Raw genomic sequence first — 13,312 nt, forward strand, 5'->3', positions numbered from 1 at the left:
CCTGGGATACATCATAGACAAACACGGCCTACACGTAGACCCAGACAAAACACAACCAATAACAGACTACCCACAACCAAAAACAATCAAACAGGTACGGAGAATCATAGGCATGGTCTCGTGGTACAGACGCTTCATCCCAAACTTCGAGGAAATAATCGAGCCACTAACCTGATTACTGAAAAAAGAACAGAAATGGGAATGGGGAAAAGAACAACAACACGCATTAGACACAATCAAACATAAACTCAGCACGCCACCCACACTCACATGTCCAGATTACACACAAACATTCACACTACAAACAGACGCAAGCGGTACAGGCCTCGGCGCCGTGCTAACGCAAACCCTCGATGACGAAGAACACGTCATCGCATACGCCAGCCGAGCGTTAAGCGAGGCGGAGCGCAAATACTCGACAACGGAGAGGGAATGCTTAGCCGTCGTATGGGCCATCAAAAAATTTAGACCGTACGTAGAAGGGTACAAATTCCGGGTCATCACAGACCACGCAGCGCTAAAATGGCTCAGGGAACTGAAAAACCCGACCGGACGACTAGCGAGATGGGCACTAGAGCTTTTAGAATACGACTTCGAGCCGGAACATAGAAAAGGAGCTATGCACCACGTACCCGACGCACTATCACGACTACACGAACACGAAGAAACCACACACGCAATAACAGACGACACAGACAAATGGTACACATACAAAAAAGCACAAGTACAAACACGACCAGAAAAAAACGAAGCATGGCAAATCCGCGACAACAACCTATATTTCCATAGACCAGATCCACTACACTCAAACCTTTTACCCGACACAAACCCATGGAAATTAGTAATACCAAAAAAACAATATCACACAAATATTACACGAAAACCACAATACACCGCAAGCAGGACATTTAGGGATAGAAAAGACATACCAACGCGTAGCAAAAGAATACTACTGGCCCGGCATGTACCGCGACATAGTCAACCACGTACGCAAATGCGGAACTTGCCAACGGACAAAAATCATACAAGCAAAACCGGCAGGGCTCATGGGACTAAGAATAATTGAGGAACCGTGGACAGTGGTAGCATCGGATATAATGGGACCACTACCACTTTCAAAAAACAAAAACCAATACATAATAGTATTTCAGGACTTGTACACAAAATGGGTAGAGATGACGCCAATGAAGAAAGCAAATGCACAAACAGTAGAACGCGCACTCCACTCTCACGTAATATCACGCTGGGGAACGCCACGCATCCTATTAACAGACAACGGTACACCATACATTAACAAACTAATCCGCGAACTCACACAAAAATTCAACATCAGACACACCACAATACCCCCATATCACGCTCAAGCAAACCCGGTAGAACGAGTAAATCGTACAATCAAAACAATGATTCAGGCATACATAGACAATGACCACCGCGAATGGGACGCACACCTACAAGACCTACAATTCGCACTAAACACATGTACACACACGTCAACCAAACACACACCAGCATTCCTCAATCTAGGCAGGGAATTAAACCCAACCCAATGTATGAAAAAACAGTTAGAAGATGACAGGGAAATAGAAGCACAGGACACAGACAAATGGACAGATCATTTAAGACGATTACAGACGCTCCGCGAGGAAGTACAAAGACACCTGGTGGAAGTAAACGAAAAACAAGCACACTATTACAACCTACGTAGACGTAATATCGAATTTTAGGTAGGAGATAGAGTACTAAAAAGAAATCACACGCTCTCATCCGGAGCAGATAGAGTTGCAGCTAAACTAAACAAACGCTTCACAGGTCCATTTATAATCACAAACAAAATTTCACCAACAATATACGAACTAAAATCGGAAAGCGGCAAAAGTGCAGGAAAATGGCACATAGACAATTTAAAACTATATACATAACCAAGCTAAATAAGAACCTAACACACACATTACGATCCGACAGGTAAAACAAGAAAATGGAAAGAGAACACGAGGAAGCCGGGCCATCGGGAATCACCCCCCGGATGGCATACCCCCCGGACAGACGAACACGACAGACACCACACATACCGCTGCTACAGACACCAGGACAACCACCACACCTACACAGATACGGACCAGACGGTATAGACAGCACAGGCACACAAACAACACCCACCGCAACACGACGCACACTACTGCCCACCCCGGCCGAATACACACAACCACTCACAACCACACACACACCACCCACCACCACCACACGACGCACACTACTGCCCACCCCGGCCAAACACACACACATCATCCATCACAACCACGACACCGACACAACCTACAACCCCAAGCACATACGCACAAACACTCACAAGCAAACCTACACACACCACACAAGCAACAAAAACAACAACAGAACACACACAAAAAACAAATCCCAGTGGCGCGGCCACTTGCAGCAAATGCGGCGGACTGGTCCGCAAAGAAAAATTACACGCACACGAAAACGCATGCAAGCACACAGACACCACCACGAAACGCAACACAAACACATCACACAACCCAAGTACACGCATACGAACACCATCACCGGCACAAAGGCTCAGAGACCGGGTAGAAAGAGCACTAGATGAGGCGGAAAAACTCGACACGTGGGTGAAACAGACACGAACACACGACCAGACACCCACACACCAAACACAAAGACCGACATACGACACAGCCATGACTTTTTACGGACTACAACCAGCACACACCAACGAACGATCACCACACACCGGAGACACACCCAAAAACACACCCAAAAACACACAAACCACCGGAACAAAAACACAACACCATACACGATACGCCACCACACCAAAAACCCTACAGACGACACACACGAGACAAAGGACAAGGGACTACCCACCGTTTCCAACAACACAAAAAAATCAAGACACACGACACACGATAGGCTAAACGCACAATACAAACCCTAAACGCATACGACCCCGCCCACCCTACCACCACGGACACAGAAACGGACACGACAAACACCGACTCCGATACAGGCACAGTAATAGAAGTCAGGACACACACAGACAACGCGACAAAACGACCCCAAACACACCAAAACGAAAAAGACAGATGAAAAAGAAACAATTACAAAAAAAAAGAAACAGGACCGGAAACGCGGAAAACGATAAGACAAAAATTTAAATAACACACATAGAGCCGCACACACATAGAGCCGCCCACACATAGAGCCGCACACACATAGAGCCGCACACACATAGAGCCGCACACACATAGAGCCGCACACACATAGAGCCGCACACACATACACACACACACACACACACACACACAGCCGTACACACAACACAAGGACCGCCCCTTTTTTTTTTTGCTTTTGTTAAGAACAGTACGTAGACAGACCAAAAGACAGACCGTAGACGAGACGACAGACGGGGTGAGAAAAAGAGAACACAAGCCAGCCACTAAACGCAACAGACCACACACCGGGTGCAGCGCAACACAACAGGTCAACACAGAGAAGAAACACAGACGAAGAAAACACGCAGACACAACCCAGAAAACGCAGAGAACGACGCCACAAACCGGGGAAACAACACGAAAATTTAAGTACACATTTACGTAACAATAAGTAAACAGAAAACACACGGCAAAACAAAAAGTAACAAAAATGTGATAAGGCAGAAATCGAAAGTACAAAGTAAAAATAGAACAAGAGCACTAAGAATAGAAAAACAAGTATTAGTAGATCTAGCACGACACATATTAGGATTAAGACAGGACAAATTAGATTTAAGAAAACACCAAGTAGATTTAAGGCAAACAGTAGAATTAAGAGAAAGAATAATAGGTACAGAATAAAACTAACTAGAATAAGAACACACACACACATCAAACACACACACAAACACACCAAGTAACACACTACTCATCATCCCCTAACCCCTCCCACAGATTGGCGGATCGACAGACAAACGGAACGACACCCAAAAAGGCACGAGGAGAAACAACAGACATTCAACCAACTACGACATCCAGTACAAACACCCAAAAAGGCACGAGGAGAAACAACAGACACTCACTAACAACGAAACCCAACACGAAAACCAAAACAAAAAAACAAAAAAAACACCCACACGACCACACCACCCTTCCCGCTCACCCTATAGGCCTCGCCCCATGTGGGGAGGGGGGAGTTGTGACGTTGCACCCCGCGTGCACGTCACAATAAGCCCCAAACCCGCGGAGCGGGGCCGAACAATGCCGAACCGGCCCGGGCGCACCCGAAGACGCGCCGGGCCGGCCGGAGAAGTCACTCTTGTGACAACCTCAGCCAAAGAAGGAAGCCCACGCGACCCCAAGCATTCTCTACGGAAAAGGTCAGCTGCTTCACATTTACTACCTCGGGCAACCACCACGCTACGCATCTCCTCCGCTAGTCACCACATCGCACCACTGCATCCTCACCAGCTCTCCCCACACTCTCTCACACCCCCCACACCCACATCTACCCCCACACACACACCTCCTCTCACTCACACGATCATTTGTACACCCAATTTCTGTCACAGGGTCACGTTCAAGGCGATCCAGCACTTCAAACATATTTCTACTGTAATTTACTAGAGACAAGAAATGTTAAAGAAAAGATGAAGTAATGCAACAATTAAATTTGTCTGCATTAAGGGAGTATGTTGTTGTACGAAATATGAGAGTGATCAGGTTTGAAGATACGTATTAGGATCTTTGGCATGGATGTAATGCGTGTTTAGCAAGATATGTATGTATGTACCTGTATGTGTGAATGTAGATCCCTGTAGTTGTACTCTATCTTTACTTGTTTCAAATAAATCTGTGCTCAAAACCACGCTCTAAAACTACAAGTTGCTCTACATAATGAAGACTGATTGTAAGGAAACGAGTATAGATGATTGTATATTGTATACATTTCTGTTTTAGTGCGAAAAATTAATATCGAATAAATTGAATCTTGTAATTATTAAAATGATTTTTCTCTTCTCTATGTTATTTTATCTCATAAATTATCCAGTCAGTCTTAGAATATGTTACACGGCCGGAGAGCCGTATAATGTATAAACGACCATCTGAAAATAATCTGAATACATGTTAACATGCTCTGACGTCCTTTTATAAACGCAAATAATATAATTTACTCCATTCTGTCGTTCGAAATGATTTCAATGCGTCAATCGCGCCTATTGTCGCATGCATAATTCACGGATCCGATCGCCATACCGTTGACAGCGCGGCCTGCGGCCAAGCCAAGAGTTACTTTTCCTGGCCGCGGTTTGGAACCAAGCGCGGTAGCGTAGCCGGCCCTCCATATTATTCCTCCGTGTGAGAACTAGTAATTACAATAATTTCGCAAATAAAAGATGCTCTCGCGATCAGCTGGGCACACGGTCGGTACAGCCGAGCATTCCTTGGTTGGCGTAGTCAACGCAACACGAAGTGCCGCTTGCGTAACAATGGGCCCTGTCGCAGCTCGCCCAGGAGCGTAGTTATTTAATCGGCTCAAGGTCAGTGGCGTTTACGAATATCGCTGAATATGACTACGGGAATTTTTAAACCGAGATATAAAAGGTTCGTTTAAAGGTATAATACAGTTCCGGGGATCATACGATTCATGTAAATGTGACTCTGTAAATGTTTCACTTTATTGGTTTCATGCTCGATTTTACAGAATCATGTATGTACATAAATGTTACCACAATAATACAACATTATGTTACAATAAGCGTCCCGAATAGTCGTACATCGACAGTAATTTGGATAAATACACCAAACCAAATGTCTTTGTAGTCGTACATATTTCTGATAAATAACACATTCATTTCGCAGGAAGACATGTCCATTTCTCACAATTCATTCGGAATCTTATTCTATAATCAATGGTTCTGAAATAATTCATCAAGTTTCTGCGCATAACAACTGTTGGAATAAAAATTTAACGCTGATTATGCTGATTTGCCGATAAAATTAGTACTAAGCTAAACCTATACGGTGAGAATTACACATCATTATTCAACAAATTTTAGGCCTCACAGCTGTCACCTTGGTCAGAAAACGTGACGGAATTGACTACGAATATTAAAAAAGTTGCATTTAGTCAAAAGAAAAAACATGATTATGAAATGACGTATTTCGTAAGATTCATTGACGTTATTTCGAAATACATGGTTCACACCTATCATACTCAGTGCCTGTCCAGTTCTAGGTATATCTTTGGGCTCTTCGGCTCAGTTTATACTATACTAAGGCTGTTAGGATGTCAAAATTGTAATACAACAGAATCATCGTAAAGTAAACTGCATGAAACGAATTTCATGCAGGATCAATCAAATGGAACACTGTTACAGTAATATATACTATAACTATACGTTATAAACAGTTTCAAGTAAAAAAAACCATAAGAACCTGGCATTAGACATGGTATGATTGATTTGACAGTAACGGGTAATTGTTTCCAACATTTTCATGAATTCTTCCAAAACTAACAATAAGAATCATTACAACAGTCTACATGCACTAAAACAGAACAAAAACATCTAAATCGTTGTGATATAGTTGAAAACCGTAACCAAAAGTCAGAAAAGTGACGCGCAGTAAGCAATGAAATATCAAACAAAACGAACCCTGAAAAGCTTTCATGAATTTAAATCAATTTTTTCAACCCATCTTGAAAACACCCAAATTCATGGTGTTCGCACAAAAAAAAAAAAATCTGGTTTCCGAAATGAAACATTGTCCCGTCAGATTCACGGTTGGACTTCATTTTTAAATTATTTTTTATATTTTTTGTCTGTATTTTTCGTCCTTGTCTCTAACAATCGTCCTTTTCATTTCCATACCCGAAATCTATTTCAATACATGCCGCAACTCCGATTGGAATACTGATTTTTCTTATTTCTCCTCTGGTTCCGGAATATTTTTTGTTCGGAACACTTTTTGAGTTGTCATTCTTCACAAAAAGTGTGCAAAAATTTTTTTTAATGTGTTGCAGAACTGGAGAAACAATTCAATAAATCAGTAATCAGATCGGAGATCAGTAATCAGATATCGGAGAGATATGTATTGTAATAGGTGTTTAACGGGTATCAAAATAAAAAAAAAATGTTTGAGAAAGTGGAATATCGGTTTTTAAGAAAGTTGAAAAAACCGACGACTCACTATCAATCTACCGTAAAAATGTTTCCTTTCGGATGCGGGATGTTTTTCTTGTTTGAAAAGAATTAATTTCAGTGCTTTCGCGCTGGGTTTCAAAAATCTCTGGGTACAGCCGAGAGAATCGAAATATTCGAAACAATTCATGGAAGCTTTTCGATGATTCTGTTGTATTACAATTTTGACATCCCAACAGCCTTAGTATAGTATAAACTGAGCCGAAGAGCCCGAAGATATACCTAGAACTGGACAGGCACTCAGTATGATAGGTGTGAACCATGTATTTCGAAATTACGTCAATGAACTTTACGAAATACGTCATTTTATAATCATGTTTTTTCTTTTGACTAAATGCAACTTTTTTAATATTCGTAGTCAATTCCGTCACGTCTTCTGACAAAGGTGACAGCTGTGAGGCCTGAAATTTGTTGAATAATGATGTGCAATTCTCACTATATAGGTTTAGCTTAGTACTAATTTTATTGGCAAATCAGCATAATCAGCGTCAAATTTTTATTCCAACAGTTGTTATGCACAGAAACTTAACGAATTATTTCGGAACCATTGATCATAGAATAAGGTTCCGAATGAATTGTGAGGAATGGACATGTCTTCCTGCGAAATGAATGTGTTATTTGTCAGAAATATGTACGACTTATACAAAGACATTTGGTTTGGTGTATTCATCCAAATTACTGTCGACGTACGACTATTCGAGACGCTTGTTGTAACATAATGTTGTATTATTGTGGTAACATTTATGTACATATATGATTCTGTAAAATCGAGCATGAGACCAATAAAGTGAAACATGTTATGTAGCAATTTCTGTTATGTAGAATGATCCAAACGGGGCAATTTCGAATTTGAAATTATAATTCGGAGTCTGGTAAAATTGATTTGTTGAGATTCGTTACAAAATTTTTGAAGTCTATTCTTTTCTGAAAGACCCACGAGAAAAGATGTATATATATTTATTATTCAGACGATTTCACTACTTACCGTTGCATTCAGCAGTTTCCGTGCTTATTGGAAGGTCGTTTTCACGTAGTCAAAGTTTCCGAGGGGCATCATGAGTCACATTTACATTGATCGCTTGTAATGAAGATATTGAGATTTTTTTTTTTTTAGATTACGCGTTTCGCTAAGACCTATGAGAATCTTGAAGAACATTTTGGATAACTTGAATATTTAAGGCGTAACTTCTATTTGTTTATAAGCTAAAATTTTATATCCTCGAAAAACATGTTTTTTTTTTTGAAAAACCTATTCTTTTCAGTTAAATCCTGAATGTACATGCTGAAAAGAATCACCCTGATTTTTTTGCACCTTCTCGGCCTTGTGGAACAAGTGCTATATCGACACACCGGATTTACGAAAATTGGTCATTATTGCTAAACTATATAACATGGCTGGATAATACTTATCGATATTTCTTCGGGACAGTTTCTTTCAGGGGATGGATGAGTGTCAGAACAGTACTTTATAAATAAACCACGTAAATACAATAATAAACTTTTTGAAAAATTTTTGTTTAACAGTGATTTACCGCCAAACCAATAATTATACGTGATTTTTGCATGCAACTTATTTTATAGATTTCATTACGGCGCACATTTTTTGTAGGAAACATTTTTCGATAAATCTCATTCCAAAGATAATAACATCAAAATAGTGATTTTTTTTTTTAATAATTTTTTCGGCCAGCAGCCGTCATTTCTCGACACCTCAAATTTCACAATATATTCTTTAAGGTCCAAACTACCTACAAAAAAAATGGCGATTTGGCACGGCTGTTGAATAGAAATCGTCCAAATTCATGTACATTCCGACTGGACTATTCTGAGTTCTGTGAATATCACTGGAAGCCTGTATGAGTTTCGCGCGGTTGATGAGATTGGGATACGTTGACTGCAGGAGAGGTTGGCGCGTATATAGTTTGGTTCAAGTATATATCAATTATGCGAATAATAAGTTACACAAATCATTGAATAATCGTGGCTAATAATATCGAGTTTTCAAGATAGCTTGACAAAAAAATATTGGAGCCGGTCTGATTTGAATCCTGACCCCAGGTGGTTGTTGTTTCAGATAGATTTTTTACTTCTATTTACAAAAGTTTCTTCAGTATTGGCCGAAAAATGTTCGTTATTTTAACTTCGAAAAACCTATTTATTGGGTAATCGCGGGGCATATGACAGTAATATTTTTCAGTAGAAAATCTTTTATTTTTTCACGCAATTGTAGTATACGTAAGAAAAATTAATTTTTTTCCACCCGCCACTTGCAAGTCAAATTTACGATATTTTAGGCAAAAATATATTGCTATTGGAGAATAAAACAGTAACACACCTGTTCGAAAAGGACAGTGCTAGCTCATTAAATTTTTTTTTTCCAATTAACAAAACTGATTCAGGAGTCAAGTCTCAGGTTTCACGGAGCTGAATAATTAAACGATTAAACGAACTTACCAAGTGAAGTTCGATCGTAATTGTACGAGTAGTCTCGTCCGAAAGAGATCAACTTGTAGTAACGCCAGTTGCATGATCGTATCACAGCAATTTCAAAGAAATGAAAATTTGCGCTCCAAATCGCAGCGGCTCCGTCATTCCTCTTTTGTTCATTCAGTTTAAAGGTAGCGATGATTTCAAATCAAGATTGGGACAGATGAAAAAATGGGTAGGGAGGGTTTGATCTCCTTCGGACGAGACTACTCGTACAATTACGATCGAACTTCACTTGGTAAGTTCGTTTAATCGTTTAATTCTACTACGTCATCTCGTCCTCTGAGATCAACTTGTAGATATTTAAAGATTTGATTTGAAATCAAGAAGGAAGGTGGGGGGCTTGACACCCCGCTATGATGAACAATTTCATTTAAAATTTTATTCATAACAATAAATATCACACAATACGGAAACATAATATTGCGAAATACGTTGAACTTATCCTTAACTAAGAGTTGCAAACGGCTCTTGCAAACGAAGATTTGTCTGCTAGTGGCCTATTATAAAAACGGCCAAACACTTGTGACGCCCCTGACCAGCCTGCTGTTCTATAAATTGTTTCCATATTTAAACCTTGGCGTGCAGCCGCTGATGTAGAGGCATGTCTAGTACTATGGGCCGCAAGGGTCCTGTCAATGCCACTGTCGTTGAGGACTTTTTTAATCCAGTGGCTAATCGTTTGAGAAGAGGCATGAGTATAAGGCGCTTTAGTAATGACAATCAGAAAAGGATCCCTGGGCGAACTAAGGGCTTTTGATTTATCTAAATAGTCGCGTAGGGTTTGTACTGGACAAAGCTGAAGTTTCTCTTTAAATGCCGGAATGATCAACCGGGGTTGATTACGATTCAGGCCTGAAGTCTTAATTCAATCGGGGATTTCGATCCGTATTTCATCCTCTAAAAACCGAATGTTCTCGACTCTTTAAGAGACAATGTCTGAACTCTTTGAGCCGTAATAAGAGCTAAAAGAACAACCAATTTTTCGGATAATTTCTCGAATGATAATTCTGAATTTGGGTAAAATTGAGAAATGTGGTCCAGGACTTTACTTGGATCCCAGGTTTCGTTATACTTGGGTCTGGGTGGTTTTTGAGTTGCAAATCCTTTCATAAATCTTTTTACAAACTGATCCTGGCCTACGTTAGTCATGGTTATCAAGGAAATGGCAGAACGATATGTATTTAACGAACTGTAAGAACCTAAGTTTGTTGCACATATTGTCAAGAATTCCAACACCGATCTTCGAGGTGGAGAGAAAACTGAAACTTGTGTATGTTGACAAAATTTCCACCAAAGTGAGACTGGCCTCTCGTATTGCTTTAATGTTGCCTGGCTTAAGGAGGCCATAGTAGTATCTGGGGCCGATCTCGGTACATCTTGGAGGAGGAAGGCTTTCCTGATAATCTGGTCGCTACCAGGGAAAGTGAGCGCCATGTTGGAAAAGATTGTCTGAAAGGAGAAGATAATAAGTCTATATCAGGGCTGAAATATACAGGCTCAGATATAGATAAGCTCTTAAAAAGAGGAAACCAAGCTTCAGAGGGCCAATGAGGGACTACAAGAACTCCCTCCGCCTTATCTCTAGTAATTTTTCTCGACGTTCTCATAATGAGAGAAAACGGGGGAAAAGCATAAAAAAAGAAACGGGACCACGAGACCGTAAATGCATCTACTGCTGCAGCTGACGGATCTGGGAACCATGAGAAAAAGGTCGAACATTTAGTGTTATTAAGCGTGGCAAATAAGTCCACATCAAACTTCCCAAAAATAAGGTTAACTTTCCTAAATGCATAATCCGCCAACTCCCACTCAGTCTCTTCCGATGAAATTCTTGACTCTTTATCGGCAATAAAATTTCGGCTCGAACTAATATGAGATGCGAAAATCCAAATGTTTTTCTTTTCGCACCACTGCCATATTTCCCTGCTCAGAATCGACAGGTTTGGGAATTGAATGCTACTCATCTTGTTAATGTAAGAAATAGCAGTGGTGTTATCGATTCTTAAAAGTATCTGGCATGACTTGAGATCTTTCGCAAAGCACTTCAACCCGTAAAAGGCTGCCTTTAATTCGAGAAAATTAATCTGATAATTCTGCTCTACCGAATTCCACCATCCACGGGTCTTTTTCTTTTCCCAAGCGGCACCCCAATCCGAACGAGATGCATCTGAATAAATTTCCATCTCGTAGTAGTCGTCTCTGATTGTGCTGGAAGTACTGTTTATGTTATTGATCCACCAATTGAGATCTGCAGCTAACAGGGGGGCTAAGGTCATTTTAGCTTCGTAATTGCTATAAAATTTGTCCAATGCTAAGAATTTTTGTCTCTCCAAGATCTTTGTGTAAAGAAAGCCATATTCAACTGCTGGACAGGCTGGAATTAAAATTCCAATGAATTGGGCAAGTTCCCTAATACGACAAGAATTTCTGTTCTTAAAACTCACTGCCAGATTCAAGATCTTTGTCCGTTTTTCTGCTGTCAAGCTAATTGACATCAACTGAGAATTTATAATAAATCCCAAGAATTTTTGTTCAGTCGCTAGTAATAGATGACACTCATCTAAATTGATCCTAAACCCTAGAGACTGTAAGAGTTCCCTGGTAGCACAGACGTTCATTTGGCATTTTTGACTAGAAGGTACTAAAAGTAAAAAATCATCTAAATAGTTTACAGACTGAAAACGCTGTGATCTTAGTGAAAATAAAACAGGCCTCATAATTTTCGTGAACACGTAGGGTGCTGTACACAATCCAAAGGGTAAGCAATTAAATTCGTAAATAACGCCCTCGAATTTGAATCTTTAAAATTTTTTCAAATGTGTATCGATTGGGATCGTGTAATAAGCATCTTCAAGATCAATTGTGGCCATGAAGCAGTCTGGGGAGATTAATCTAATTACAGTTTTCCAGTCCTCAAGTTTGAAATGTGGAGCAACCATGAACTTATTCAGTTTTTTCAAATTCAAGATAAATCTTTTCCCTCCATTGGGTTTATCAATCAGAAAAAAGGATGATATGAAGCCTTCCTCGACCGGTAAACAAGTTGAGATCGCGCCTTTCGCAATCGATTTTTGTATTTCAGTCATACAAGCTAACCTATCTTGTGGAGAAAAGGGTTGAGTTTCAGGAATCTTGTATTGGATTGGCTTAGAAATAAAAGGTAGTTTATAACCCGAAATTGTCTCAAGGACGGCCTGATCTGACGTAATATTGAGCCAGTTTTCATAAAAGGAATCAAGATAACCAGCCATAAGCTGTACCTGGTCTAATGACGACGTTTGTTGTAATAGTTGCGACGAGGGCTGCGGTGTGGAGATTGATGATAATTGCTCTGAAATTTTCGTCCCCCTGACAATGTGCCGAATTTCTTGTAATTCGTGCGGTAATTGTTGTTCGTCTTACCAGGGGGTTTCGCATTTAAAGGTTCAATGCGTTGGCGAATATCCTGTCGACCTGTTGTTTTTCGAGATATTAAAGCAGCCTGCGTCGTTTTTATAAGATCCTTAGCTGATCTTTCCATAGCGAGGGTATTTTTGAAACGGTCCGAAAAATCCTCGCCAAAGAGAAAAGCGCCAATCTCACCCCCTTCAGACACCTGTTTGGCTGTAAGGCTCAGGTGCGGGA

The 13,312-nt window shown here is 40.4% G+C and overlaps 1 protein-coding gene across 1 annotated transcript; it reads right to left on the reverse strand.

Moving 5' to 3' along the window:
- Nucleotides 1–8,490: 8,490 nt before the first annotated feature.
- On the reverse strand, nucleotides 8,491–12,306 carry LOC124405884. Its single transcript, XM_046881149.1, has 4 exons — nucleotides 11,182–12,306; nucleotides 10,594–11,137; nucleotides 10,262–10,540; nucleotides 8,491–8,534 (listed from the first exon to the last, which is right to left on the reverse strand). Exons 1-4 carry the CDS (start codon nucleotides 12,304–12,306, stop codon nucleotides 8,491–8,493), a joined length of 1,992 nt encoding a protein of 663 aa, XP_046737105.1.
- Between the last annotated feature and the right edge of the window lie 1,006 nt (nucleotides 12,307–13,312).

Source organism: Diprion similis, chromosome 4 (genome assembly GCF_021155765.1).
Source record: "Diprion similis isolate iyDipSimi1 chromosome 4, iyDipSimi1.1, whole genome shotgun sequence".
Taxonomy (NCBI): domain Eukaryota; kingdom Metazoa; phylum Arthropoda; class Insecta; order Hymenoptera; family Diprionidae; genus Diprion; species Diprion similis.